Source organism: Castor canadensis, chromosome 5 (genome assembly GCF_047511655.1).
Source record: "Castor canadensis chromosome 5, mCasCan1.hap1v2, whole genome shotgun sequence".
Taxonomy (NCBI): domain Eukaryota; kingdom Metazoa; phylum Chordata; class Mammalia; order Rodentia; family Castoridae; genus Castor; species Castor canadensis.
In genome coordinates, this window is record NC_133390.1 from 15,075,452 (window position 1) to 15,090,283 (window position 14,832).

The 14,832-nt window shown below is 37.3% G+C and overlaps 1 protein-coding gene across 1 annotated transcript in view; it reads left to right on the forward strand.

Annotated features, from left to right (window-relative positions):
* The first annotated feature begins 2,224 nt into the window (after nt 1-2,224).
* Ltn1 (listerin E3 ubiquitin protein ligase 1) overlaps nt 2,225-14,832 on the forward strand; it is a 47,250-nt gene continuing 34,642 nt past the window's right edge. Inside the window, exons 1-6 of the mRNA XM_020152476.2 lie at nt 2,225-2,367; nt 6,620-6,823; nt 7,406-7,504; nt 8,371-8,601; nt 12,504-12,556; nt 13,220-13,400. Of these exons, the coding sequence (XP_020008065.2) occupies nt 2,233-2,367; nt 6,620-6,823; nt 7,406-7,504; nt 8,371-8,601; nt 12,504-12,556; nt 13,220-13,400 (903 nt within the window). The 5' untranslated portion in view covers nt 2,225-2,232. The remainder of the gene's footprint in view (nt 2,368-6,619; nt 6,824-7,405; nt 7,505-8,370; nt 8,602-12,503; nt 12,557-13,219; nt 13,401-14,832) is intronic.

The following is a 14,832-nucleotide window of genomic DNA, read 5'->3' on the forward strand; positions in this document are numbered from 1 at the left end:
TGGTCTAGAGTAGTTGGGAGACTATGTCAAGAGGCATAGATCCATACCCACCCATGAAAGGTGTCATTAGAATAGGAAGAAAGAGAAAGAAATGAAGTCATGCGATATTTCTAAACAAAAATAGGCAGAGTTTAAGAACAAGTTAATAAAAAAGGCATAGTTTTCACCTTGGTCTTTTCCTTTAAGTTGTTTTTACTTGATAATAACTTTGTACTGACTAGTACTGACTGTACAGGCTAGTTTCTTGACTGTCCTTTCCAAAGTCCATACTAATCCTTGGCTGACTGCCTTTGTCTTTTCTTAGTCCCTGTTTTGAATACTTCCCCCTTTTCTGCTTTTTCTAATTTTGTGCAAGCTTTGGGCTGAAGTCTTCCAGGAAGACTTTTTGACTAGTCAAACACATATTAATCTCGCCTTTCTATAGCATTTTTTGATATACAGCACTCAATTATTAGTGAATTGCATGATACCAGCATAATTTCCTATGTGTTAAACTGTTTTCCAATTATATTACATAATTATATTATATAACTCTTGACGATGAGGATACAATGATTTAAGGTAGTCAACTTTGTAAGAATTACACAATCAATACCATTTAATATTTGTTTACTTTTTTTGTGGTTACTGAGGTTTGAACTCGGGGCCTACCCCTTGAGCCACTCCACCAGTCCTTTTTTTTGTGTGTGTTGTGACGGCTATTTTCGAGATAGGGTCTCTGAACTATTTGCCTGGGTAGCTTCCAATCGTGACCCTCCTGATCTCTGCCTCCTTTTTTTTTTTTTTTCTTTTTAAAAAAAGCTTTATTGAGGTATAATTAGTGTGTAAAAAATCTGTACTTTTTTTTTTCATTTTTCTTTTATTATTCATATGTGCATACAAGGCTTGGTTCATTTCTCCCCCCTGCCCCCACCCCCTCCCTTACCACCCACTCCACCCCCTCCCGCTCCCCCCCCTCAATACCCAGCAGAAACTATTTTGCCCTTATCTCTAATTTTGTTGTAGAGAGAGTATAAGCAATAATAGGAAGGAACAAGGGGTTTTGCTGGTTGAGATAAGGATAGCTATACAGGGCATTGACTCACATTGATTTCCTGTGCGTGTGTGTTACCTTCTAGGTTAATTCTTTTTGATCTAACCTTTTCTCTAGTACCTGTTCCCCTTTTCCTATTGGCCTCAGTTGCTTTAAGGTATCTGCTTTAGTTTCTCTGTGTTAAGGGCAACAAATGCTAGCTAGTTTTTTAGGTGTCTTACCTATCCTCACCCCTCCCTTGTGTGCTCTCGCTTTTATCATGTGCTCATAGTCCAATCCCCTTGTTGTGTTTGCCCTTGATCTAATGTCCACATATGAGGGAGAACATACGATTTTTGGTCTTTTGGGCCAGGCTAACCTCACTCAGAATGATGTTCTCCAATTCCATCCATTTACCAGCGAATGATAACATTCCGTTCTTCTTCATGGCTGCATAAAATTCCATTGTGTATAGATACCACATTTTCTTAATCCATTCGTCAGTGCTGGGGCATCTTGGCTGTTTCCTGATCTCTGCCTCCTGAGTAGCTAGGATTATAGGTGTGAATCACTGCCCCCTCCTTACTTTTAATTATATAACTAGTACAGAATATATTATCCTTGTACAAAAAAAGTCTAACAGAATGTTTAATTTTCTTTGACCATTAACGCCTCACCCTAATCTCTTTTTGATACCTTTTTCCACAAGACTAACTTGAGCCATGCCCCCAGCTCAAGAAGGAGAATGTCTTTGGAATGCAGAACCTGATTTCCTAGCCCCGGGTAGGCTTGAGGGTCTGTTTTTCTAACAAAGCCCCAGGTGATGCCAATGATTGCATCATTTAAAAAAATCTAACTTCTTTACTTTCGCACTGACACTACCATATCATTTTATTGATGCCCTGGCGTGAAACTAACCACAGCTTAAACCAGTTTCCTATCTGCAGGGAGCAACTCTAGCTTCTAGCAAGCGCCTAAGCCAGGGTTTGATGCCGGGGGTGGGGGGTGAGGGGGTGGGGTGGGGTGGGGGTGGGGGTGGGGGGGGTCAATGGTTGGCTTCTTATTGGCTACTAGTGACGTCAGTCAGATAGGCGTGGCTTCAATTGTGTCCTTACCGGCGATGGATGGTCCGGGACCCCGCTGGAGGCGGGAGCAGAAGTGGGGGGAGGCAGGAAGGTGATGTGGGAGGCGGAAGGGGAGGGTTGGGGGAAGTTGTTACAATGAGTCCCCTTCCGGTGCGAGGGACCGGAAGTTGTGGCCCGGCCGTGTCAACCTCAGGGCTGCAGACTGAGAGTGCGGCCGCCTCCGCGACCATGGGCGGGAAGAACAAGCAGCGGACCAAGGGGAACCTGAGGGTGAGTAGGGGTGGCCTGGCCGACGAGGGAGTCCTCGCCTCGCAGCACCGCGCTCCGCCGGGTGTGCAGTCTGAGGGTGTCTGGAGCGCGGCATTGGAGAGGCGTGCATTTCCGTGTCGAGTGTGACCTCTCTGTTGTGTGTGCGTCCCCGAGGGTGGAATGGGTTATGCTTGGGAGGACTGGGGGATTAGGAGAGAAAAGATGCTTCATGCCAGAGCTGTGCCTGAGGGAGCACACGCGGACACAGGACTTTTCGTTAGGGAGTGGGTCGGTGTCCGCGTCCACTGGAATGTCACCTGGCTGAGGTAGCTGTGGGGGGGGTGGGGTAGGTGGGAAATAGCGAAGTTAATCTGGGCCTGGGATCGTGTCCTTCATTCGCTGAGAAACTACAGCCATCGGGATGAAGGCCACAGCCCTTGGGTGATGTACACTGTTTACGCTCTGCTTGTCGCTCCTTTTCGTCTCTGGCATCCTCTTCAACCCCTCTTCCTCCCTCAGCCAGCCACCCTGACCTCCCCACGCCTTGGCAGGTTCCCAAGGCTCTTCTGTTATGTGGCTCCGGATTTTGCACTAGACATCTCAGTGAGGTCACCCGTGATAGCCCCGTTGTAAATTATAGCGGTCCCCTACTCTCTTCTCCTTGTCAACTTCTACTCCATTGCATTTATGATTCCTAACGTACTACGTAATTCACTAGGGTGGAAGTATGGTAAAGGCAGGTGTTTTCATCTGCTGCTCCTTTGCTAACGGATACTCCAGTGTTATTTTTATGGTGCTAGATTTGTTAATAGCACAGTTCAATTTTATTTTATGGAAACGCTTTTTTCCCCCGATTCATTTAATTCTTGTGATTTCAGTGTCACATTTTCATTTGTCAATCTGTTTCGGAAGATAATATCAATTACCTTGTTAAGTCCTGTGCTAAGTGCTTTACATGCATTCTCATTTAACATTTTATCTAGTACTAAAATTTTTCTCAGAGTTTTATTTTCGAAAAGTTCCTGATATGAGCAAAATTGCAAGAATATTAGAATGACAATCCATATTTTATTTAAATAGATTCACCAATTATTAATACTTGATCGAATTTGCTTTTTAAATTAGCATACATTAATGGTACAAGAAGCTTTTTTTTTAAACTTATATATTTTGCAGAATCTTAGAAGAGTTAGTCACAGAAATTCAGATCTTAACTCTAAATACTTTAACATGTATCTTCTAAAAACACCATTCTTCTGCATAATCTTGAGCAATTATAACATGCAGAAACTTTAACTTTGATGTAATGCTCTAATATGCATCTTTGTATTTACATTTCTGTACTCAATGATGTCCCCCATAATCTTTTTGTTTTTAGGTACAGCATTTAAAAAGTATCATAGATCCAGTCAAGAGTTACTCATCCCACAACCCTTTGGGGGTGGTGTCTTTTATGTCATAAAATAGTCTGGGTCAATTGTTTTGCTTACTTTAGACTTATGATTAGATTCAGGTTAAACAGTTTTTTGGACTAGAATTCTTCATAGACGATGGGTCTTTTTCAGTGCATCATACCAGGGACACATGACACTTTTGCTTGTCCCATTATTAGTGGTATTAGTTTAATGTTGCCTATTGCAAAGTTAACTTTTTCCATTGGCTAATAACAATTTGTGGAGTAGTAGTCTGAAACTGAAGATACTGCTTTCCCACAAACTTTCTACTAATGGTTTTAGCATCCTTTGATGATTCTTGCTGGAATCAGTTATTACTATGGCAGTGAAAAACATGCTTAATTTTGACAATGACCCACGTAATGAATTAGTTATTCTTATCTAATTCTAAAAATGATTGAACTGAGATTTTAAAGAAAACTGAACTGAGATTTAGAGAAATTTATTTACCTAAACTCATGTAGCAAGAAAGTTGCAGGGTGGCATTTGTTCAAAAGAAAATTGAGTACTGGACATAATATTTATTCAAAGATGACGGATGAATGTCTGCTGATCTTTTTTCTTTTGTTTTTAAGACATGATCTTGCTACATAGCCCAGGCTGGTCTGGAACTCTTGATCTCCTGCCTCCACCTTCCTTATGCTGAAATCAGTGTTTTCCCTGACACTCAGCTGTCTGCTATTCTTGAAGTGTTAGTTTGATGATAAAGATTCATAAGCAGATACTTAGTGTATTACATGATACCCTATAAGCAGAAAGAGTGTGAGAGAAAAGAATGGTGATTCACCTGAGAGAAACAAGTATTACAAACGTGAGTGTTTTGAAGGATGATTAGTCGTTTGTCAGGCATGGAAAAGGAAGAAGTTATACAAAGACTGAATTGTGAAAGGGCATATCAAATTTAGGGAACCTTGAATTCAAGTTGGTAATAGAACATAAATGATGGGAAAAGAGGGGGGAAGTGACAATGTAAAGAGGGTGTCAAGAGATGAAACATTGAAGACAGATGGTGAAAGATCATTAGTTTGGTAGACTCAGAGTTGCCAACTCAAATACCTATAGAGAAGCCAGTTACAAAAGAAAGAAGAAGTAAGCATAGTATAAGAAAATAAATGCCAGAAATAGAACCAAAGTTCTTATTTTTAAATGAATTATGGATATAAGTATCTAACCTACAAAGATCATAGTAGTAACTATTTTAAATTCAAAGTAGACACTGAGTGAAAGATACATTTAGTACATTAAAAAATAATGTTACTTTTAAATTAGAAACCAGAAATCTGTGACACTTTTCCTCTGTCCCTGCTTATTAAGCTCAGCTCTGATATTTCAAGTTCTGAATGCAGCCTGGGCTATGTTAGTAGTAACTAGCTTACTAATTCTGTTTCAAAATAAAACTATATGAATGATATTATAAAAATTCTTGTATTCTAATGCCATCATTTTTAGTTTTCAGAGTTGAATTATAATTCACTAACTTCTTTTTAAAGCCCTGTATTTATGTACCAATATTAAGAAAGGTGAAATGAATAATGTTAGTTCTCTCTAAGCTTTTTTCTTTTTTTCTGGTGGGACTAAGGTTTGAACTCAGGGCTTTGTATTTGCAAAACTGGTGCTCTACCACTTGAGCCATACTTCTAGTTCATTTTGCAAATGAACTGGTAATTTTGGAGAAGGGTCCCTCAAACTGTTTACCTGGACTGTTGAACTTTGATCTTCCAGATCCCAGCCTCCCAAGTAGCTAGGGTTATAGACATGATGTCTGTAACCCTTAAGAAAGTTTTAAAGTAGCCTTTTTTTGAAATAGTCTTAAATACTATAGTTAAAAAAAAAAGTAATTCATGTCATTGTTTTTATTTCCTGACACTTAGTTTAGAAATAGGCCAGATTATTCCTTGTCAAATAAATTTCCCAAACATAGTTTTGTTAGAGGTGAGCAATTTTTATAACACATTTAGATAATCTCTCGCAAACATCTTTGTCAAGAAATAAGTAATAGATGAGTGTGGATGAGTGTCATATGGCTGACAATGAATAAATTGATTTTTTCAATAAAGTATTTCCTTTCTGTAGCAATTAGCTCCCTAACTTTTAGAAATAGGAGACTATTATATTGTGTATCAATCAAACTGCTAATATGGCTCAAAACAAAAATGGGCATCTTTAATTTTGACCACTGATTTTTTTTGAGTCTATTAATAATAATGTAATTTTATCCCAAAGAAGGGAGGCTAAGGTTTGAATGTACAGAAATGGACATTACCTGCACTTGAGGAACTCAGTCTAGAGGCATTGTCATAGACCTGTCCCGTGGTAACGTTTAGTACCTCTGTTTGAACAAATGCATGAATGAAAAGATCAGACCCATTTATTAGTTAATTTTGCATTATTACCACTATACAAATGTGTGTATAAATACTGTTTATATGAAAGTCAGATATAAAAAATTTAATAAAATAGTACTTAAGAAAATCTTACTACATGTTAAGTGGATTCTGGTTTTTAAAATCTTATTTATTTAAAATTTTTTCATGGCCCAATATACTGATATCATGAACCACTAATGAGTTTTATCTACAGTTTAAAAAACATTGTTCTAATGTTTAGGAAACCAATAAATACTTCTGGGATCATGTTTGATAGGTTCTTGGTCACAGAAGTATTTATCTTTGGGGAATATTGGAACAGATGAAATCTTAGGCCAGGATTGAGTATACTCAAAAGTTTGTTCTGATCATGAGAATTACTAAGGAATTACAAAGTTAAAGTTTGAACTCTTTTTGCACTCTGAGTTATTTTTCTCTCTACTTTCTTATCAGCCTTCAAACAGTGGTCGAGCTGCAGAACTCCTTGCCAAAGAACAGGGAACAGTGCCTGGATTTATTGGTTTTGGAACATCTCACAGTGACCTAGGCTATGTTCCTGCTATTCAAGGAGCTGAAGAAATAGACAGTCTTGTAGATTCTGATTTCCGAATGGTGCTGCGAAAACTTTCTAAGAAAGATGTTACAACAAAACTAAAAGCAAGTTTTCTTGTTTTTATAAAAATGATAAAAGAATATCTTTCTGTTAAAACAAATGTCATTAGTATATTTGACATAAAGAAGAAACAATAATTTGTCATTAACTAGTTTTTTTATAATTGTACTTTTTTCTAATACATAGACTTAAGCTTAGTTGACACTTATCTTCTGCTTTATAAATTAGTTTGTTGCTATGAACCTTTAGGAATCACTTGGAATTTTGTCTATAGTTTTTCCAGTAGGGAATAAAATCTTTATTTTCTGTTTTTCGCATGGGTTTTGTTATATTGCCTAGGCTAATCAAACTCCTGGGCAGCAGGGACTACAAATGTGTACCATCACGCCCATCCCAGCCATAGTTTAAATGTTTTGTTGTTGTTTGCATACATGTAATTTTTTTAAAAACAACTAAAAAATTTCTACCATGGTAGATTGAAAGATTTCTTCATATTATTTCCATACAGCACAAATGACGTAGTTTTCTGTTACATAAAATAGACTAAGCTTCCAGAACAGAATAAATATAATCAATAGCCAATATTATGGCTATTAATTCTTAATGATTTAATAATTTACTTTTAGGCTATGCAGGAATTTGGAACTATGTGTACAGATAGAGACACAGAAATTGTAAAAGGAGTTCTTCCTTATTGGCCAAGAATTTTCTGCAAAATTTCACTTGTGAGTATTAAGACCTATTTGTTTCTTTGTGTATCTTTTGGTTGAAATTATGGGGGCTGTCAAATTTAAATGATTCAATTTTGGTGAAGATTATGAAATGTTAGGTCAACATTCTTATGCAGATTGGATTGTGTTAAGATGTAAAGAGTGTATATAGAACCTGTATTTTCAGAAATTAGGTTTTGCTGGGTGGGGTGGCACAAACTTGTAATCCCAGCACTTGGAAACCTAAGACAGGAGGATTGTGAATTCAAAGCCAGCTGGGTTACATAGTGAGACCCTGTCTTTTTTTAATTCTTTTTGTACTGAGGATCAAACCCAGAACCTCATGGATGCTAGTCATATACTCAACCACTGAGCTACATCTCCAGCTGAAATCTTGTCTTAAGGAAAAACAACAACAACAAAAAAAAACACCAGATGCTTTCCAGCCATAATAAACTGTAATTTTTTTTTTTTTTTTTTTTTTTTTTTGTGGTATTGTGGTCTGAACTCAGGGCCTCATGCTGCTAGGCAGACACTCTACCTCTTGTGTTGGGTGTTTTCAAGATAGGGTCTCACAAACCTGACTTTGAACTGCAATCTTCATGATCTCTGCCTCCTGAGTAGTTAGGATTACAGGTGTGAGCCACTGTGCCTGGTCTGTTTGCAAATACTTTATTCCTTTACATATTTGTTGCAGAAGAATGAGAATGAGTTGCTTATAGTTGAACCCAAGGCCTTATGCATGTGAAGCATGTGCTGTACCACTGAACTATATTTCCCACCCCTCAAATACTGATTTTAAGTTAGCTCTGTAATGAGTGATTGTAGCTTATCTAGAAAGACTAGTGTTTGTTTTTAAACCACATTTATATTTTCAACAGGATCATGACCGCCGTGTCCGAGAAGCTACACAACAAGCTTTTGAAAAACTTATCCTTAAAGTGAAGAAACACTTGGCTCCCTATTTAAAAAGTTTAATGGGATATTGGCTAATGGCTCAGTGTGATACATATGTACCAGCTGCACTTGCAGCAAAAGATGCATTTGAAGCTGCTTTTCCTCCAAGCAAGCAGCCAGAAGCCATAGCATTTTGTAAGGATGAGATTACAAGTGTAAGTTTTTGGAATCATTCTGTATCTGTGTCTTTTTACTTATTTAAGTGCTGTATCTTATGATGACAGCTCTTTTACTTGCTTTTATAAATATGTTAGGAAAATAGCAAATTTCTTTGTCATCTGCTCACACCACAATGAGCACAAGAGACATCTGTGATCTTGAAAGGTGCAGGGATTTCTCCCCATTAGTTGGGTGTCCTTTAACTCAGTTCTGACACTGTCTACCTGGAGGTAGCATTAGATGCCACAGATTGTGAGGCTCAGTCCCCACGTCTGCTCCCACTTCTCACCTAGTTTCAAGTATGGGCCTTTGTCCCACTGGCTACAAATTGGGGTTCCCACAAGCCCCTCCTCGGGTTCAATTAATTTGCTAGAGTAGCTTGTAGAACTCAGGGAAATACTATATTTACATTTACAGTTTATTAGAAAGGATATTTTATTTTATTTATTTTTTGAAACAGGATCTTGCTAGGTAGCCCAGGCTGGCTTCCAACTCACTATGTAGCCAAGTCTGATCTTAAATTTGCGATCTTCCCGAGTACTGGGATTTCAGGTGTGCCCCACCATGCCTGGCTATAAAGGATGTTTTAAAGGATACAGATGAGTAGCCAGATGAAGAGTGGTACACAGGGCAAGGTCTGTAAGGGTCTTGAGTGCAGGAGTTTCCATTCTTGTGGAGGTGGGGTACCCTCCTGTCATATGCATGAATTCTTATTTGCGTTTTTGCATGCTTCCATGTGTCATGTGTTTATCTCTCCAGAAGCTCTTTGAGCCCTGTCTTTTTTTTTTTAAATGAGGACTTTATTGTCTAGGCTTGATTGAAACTTGGACAGCCTCTCAAAATGTGATTGGATCCAATACTAATAGACTGGCTGGGGGAACCTGGCAAGGCTTGTCTGCTCAGCATTCTTTGTGGTCTTTTTGTGCACTCTGCCTCCATCCAGAATTGGGGACAGCATCCCTCTGGAATGAGGATGGTCTTATGATCTCCTATAGGACAAATGTACGTCAGAGTATTTCATTAATGACTAGCAGCAAGACTGAAAGATGGGAATATTACAGTTTCTATGACCCTGCCTTGGAGAAGATAAATTCTAGTTTCTATGACTGCCTTGGGGGAAGGAATTATAAGCTAGGAACCATGAATGAAAACCAAATACATCATAATATCACAGTAGAGGAATAAGTAAGTGAAGTATTTCTAACCAAAGGTTACTTTTCCATTTAATTGTGGTGCTAGGAATGAATCTAGGGCCTTGTCATTCCAGGGAAGTGCTTTACCATGTAAACTATATTCCCAGTCCACAGTTGCCTTTTTAAAATGGTATTTCACAAAATTGACCGTTTTTGATTTTTGCCAAAATTAACACTTTGTATTTGATCTTTCTATGATACTTACATTTTTTACCTTTAATTTATTGAACTTAATTTATCATATTATCTAAAAAATTTGATAGGTGCTTTCTAATATATAATCTAACCAAAGAATATACCTATAAATAAATCTAAAACTATTTCCTCCATATTTTCCTATCAGTACATATAGAGCTACCTCATTCTTTTTATTGATTCTTTGCTGTTCCTTTATGTAGTTGTATAGTAGTTTATTTAATTCTTTTTGCGTAAATATAAATTCATTTGGGATTTAAGAAATTGTTAAGTTTTTGGCAGTACTTGTGTTTGAATTCAGGACCTCATGCTTGCTAGGCAGATGCTGTGCCACTTGAGCCACATCCCCCCAGCCCTGTTTTGCTTTAGTTATTTTTCAGATAGGGTCTTACTTTTTTGTCTGTCCTCCTACCTATGTCTTCTTTGTAGCTGGAATTATAGGAGTGTACCACCATATCTAGTTTTTTGGTTGAAATGGGATTTTGCTAACTTTTTGCCCAAGTTGGTGTGGAACCGTCAGGCATGCACCATCACACCCATCCTGGTTTTTTTTTTTAATCTAACAAATGCTGCTTCAGTGAACATTCTTGAATAGATCTCTTTGTATCTTTATTGGAATGATACTTACTAGAACTTACTGTAACCATATGTTTGGTCAAAGAATAAGAATACTTAAAAGTTTTATAAACATTGATAAATTAACTTTCAAAAGGTGAAACAGATTTGTATTATTGCCACTAGCAGATATGAAAGCTTCTCCACTCTTAGCCAACACTTTTGCCAGATTGATACCAGTGACTTTTTAATGTCTCATTCTGTATTCCTCTTTGCTTTTCTGAATATGTGCAATATTTTATCTGTGTGAAAATTATATCAAGAAATAAAAATTGATGAACCAGAAGTGAGGGGAGAATTAAGAATTAAAAAAAAAAGCATTCTGGCATTCATTCCCTTAGTTAGTGCTCTGTTTTTTCAGTACCCTGTATGTAATCCTGCCTAAATATTTTCCTGCTTCCTGTCTCCTTTCCTTCCTCCTTTCAGACTCTTCCTGAAGCTTTCTATTATATTTCAAATTCAGATTTCTTGTCTTGGCATACAAGGCTTGGTTTGATCTGGTCCCTGTTTATCTGTGTGGTCCCTTCACCCAACAACTCCTCCTTTCACCCCCTCCTCGACACATTACTTGATTTTATTTTTCCATTTTTCATTTCTCAGGTGTGCCACATTTATTTTTCTAGAGAGAGGATTGGTGTCTTTAATGATATTCTCAAATGAAGTTCTCTAACCCACCTGTTGGTTGATTTAAAGTACCAAGTGACCAGTGTTATGAGAGTGAAATGTCAGAATTTGGGAATTAAGAACTTCAAAAAATGCTTTCTAAAATTTTTTTTTTATTTTATTACTGCACTGGTGTACATTGTGACATATACAAAAGTGCTTATATATGTCTTAGTTAAATTCACCCCATCCATCATTCTTTATCATCTCCAATAATAATTTTTTTTTTTTTTGGCGGTATTGGGGTTTGAACTCAGGGCCTCACACTTGCTAGGCAGGTGCTCTACCCCACCATTCCTTAGAAAATGTTTTTTGAGGCAACTAATTTGGCTGTTGATAGCCTTTTTAAAAGTTTGGTTTTTTTTTTCCTTCTTTCTTTGCTCTGGATAACTTACCAGTTTATTATAGAGGCAGTACAGAAATAAAGATGAAAATGTCATCAGTATAAACAGTGTATCCTGCTGTCTGTGGGCTGTGTCATGTCATTGGGTTCTGCACTATTTACCATGCCTTCACAGACATACCCAGAGGTGTGCTTTACTAATCTATGGAACTCTCAATCCAGTCAAGTTGACAATTAACTGTCAAACCTGGCATGTGGAAGAGCTCAGCAAGTGTTACCTGTTGTTATTGCTGATAGAGTTGATACTGGAACAGTGGATTCTCTGGTATTGCACTCCAGAAATAGGCAGAATTACCCCATTTGAAAACCTTAGACCTTCCTCTTTTTTGGGGTATGTGTGTGTGTGTGTGCAGTGCTGGGGACCAAATCCAAGGTCTTGCATGTGCTAGGCAAGCACTTTACCGTGAGCCACACCCCCAGCCAAAGACCTTCCCTTATGATGGGGCAGAGTACAGCATGTGCTCTCTGTGGGCAGTGACACCCAAAGAATGGAAAGGAAAGCAGAACCTAATTTCTCTCTCAGATTTACTAATTGATTATTCCACTGTACTACTGCTTGCAAGAGGAATAAAGGAACAAGTGGCCCAAAGTATTTAGTGGAGAATGTCTCTTGATGGGAATTAGAGGTGTGAGTAACAGGTACCCTATCATTCTTACCTAGCAGCAGCTAGCCTTGGGGATTAATAGGAAAAGAAAAAGAGGGTAAAATTCGAACCTTTTAGTTTTGCTACTGGATTTTGCTGTTAAGTACGGGTTTTACTCAGGTGTATCTGTTTACATTGACAGTTCAATTAAATCTCAAGGGTTTGGTCTTTTTCTCCCTTATTAGGTGCTACAGGATCATCTTCTAAAAGAAACACCTGATACCCTCAGTGACCCACAGTAAGTTATATTGTTTCCATGAAACTCATGTAAGAATTTGACTCATATATAACCAGACATAGTTTCAATGTGACATTTTTCTAAAAAAAAGAGTAATTCTCAATGCCATGTGTTATATTAAGTGCTTTTAAAAGTAACTTGTCTTCCCGTTTAACTTAAATTGTCTGGAAGCTATTAGAAATAGTTTTAGTTCTATTAGAGAAATAGTGTTAGACTTTTATTGCATTTACCTTTTGGTATTCATAACAGGAACTAGTTTAAGGTCTGGTTGAAAGTATTTGTACTGTTGAAAGAGTAAAAATGCTTTATTTGCTTTTATTGTTATGTTCTAATCAAACTTTTAAGAATCTATAAAGGAAAGTGATTAGAGATACCTTGATATCTATTCCTAGAATCACTGTAGTTTGTGCCACTGAGAGCAGTGTCCTTGCTCACTTATTTCAAACCATGGCTTTTCATCTATTTTTCACCTTGTATTAGTAGTAAAATACATGATTAATATTCCATCTGAGTTTGCATTTTTAGGGGGATTGGCACACAGGGAATAGAAGATAGAAATAAAGTAACTTTTGTGGGCCATTAGTGATAAAAATTTTAAGCAGAAGTGCCAAATTTTGTTTGGCTTATTTGCAATCCTAACATTTATCTTCTTTTTAAATTAAGAACTGTTCCAGAGGAAGAAAGAGAGGCTAAATTCCATCGAGTTGTAACTTGTTCCTTATTGGCATTAAAGAAATTGCTTTGTCTATTACCTGATAATGAACTTGATTCTTTGGAGGAGAAATTTAAGTCTCTTTTATCACAGAATAAATTTTGGAAATATGGAAAACACAGTATACCTCAGGTATCTTAATCCTTTTTATTTTAAGACATTTTCCCTTTTATTTATTTGTTCATTCATTCATTCATTCATTCACTTATTGATGTATAAGAGTTTGAATTCAGGGCCCCCTGCTTGATAAGCAGGCGCTCTATCTCTTGGTCCACACCTGCCAACCCTGCCATTTGATCTTACTAGATTTTATTTGGGCTTTATGTTTATTGTTTATATGTAAAATTCTGTAAGCACTTCTTTGTGGTGGGTCCTTCAGGACTGAATTACCTCCTTTACTATATTTTCTCTTTACTTTTGTTGTGGGGGATTGAATCCTGGACCTCATGCATGCTAAGTATGTGCTCTACATGAAGCTTCAACTCCAACCCTATATTTTCAATTTTTTTAGTTGGTCCTTAGGTACCTTAAATGTTTGTATATGCAAGACTTTTCTCATTTAATTTTTTTTTTACTTTTGTCCCTTTCTGCCATTCTGTTTTCCACTTCCAGTGGCTGATCATTCTGCTGGTTTTTATGTATATATTTAGTTTGTATAGGTTATTACTACTATTATTCAAGATAGTTGTGTTCTGTAATATGAGCATAAACACTGAATTAGTGAATACTCAAGCATTGTTCCTAGGAGAAAGTCAGAGTTAGGTTTCTGTGAGCATCTGGTCACAACATTTTTTTCAGTTGATTTGTTTCTGTTTAAATTGGTTCATTAATATTGAACTCACAGGAAGGAACATTGAAATTCAGGCTGAATGAAGCTTATTGAACACACAAATTTTCTCTTACCAGACAAGAATTTTTTTTTTTTTTTTTGTGGTACTAGGGTTTGAACACTGGGCCTCACACTTGCCAGGCAGCCGCTCTTCCACTTGAGCCACTCCACCAGACGTGTTTGGTGTTGGGTATTTTTAAGATAGGGTCTCACAAACTATTTCTCCAGGCTGGCTTCAAATTGCAGTCCTCCTGATCTCTGCCTCTTGAGTAGCTAGGATTATAGGAATGAGCCACTGGCACCTGGATAGACAAGAAATTTTTATTTAATTTATTTTGTGTGGTGCTGGGGCCCTGTGCATTCTTGGCAAGGCACTTTACCAACTGAGCTACACCTCGATCCTTCATGTTTTCTCTTTAAGGGGTATCACTGCCTTCTTATACTTTGATACAATAGACTGCACTTCATGCTACACCTGAAGGCTATTTGAAACTTGAAAATCCCTAAAAAAAAAAGCATAAGAATTTTGAAAAATGTGCTAAATAGATTTGTGAAGGGTTACTTGTTTATAATGTGTGTGCTGAAATAAGGCAGAGGGTTGCTTTGAGCTTAGCTGGGAAAGTGCATTTTCTAAATTCTTTTTACATTTTATGTCCTTTTCATCCTAGCATAATATATCGTATTCTGCAAATATGACTTTGTTGTTTTTGTTGCTATTGTGAAATGGTTTTTCCT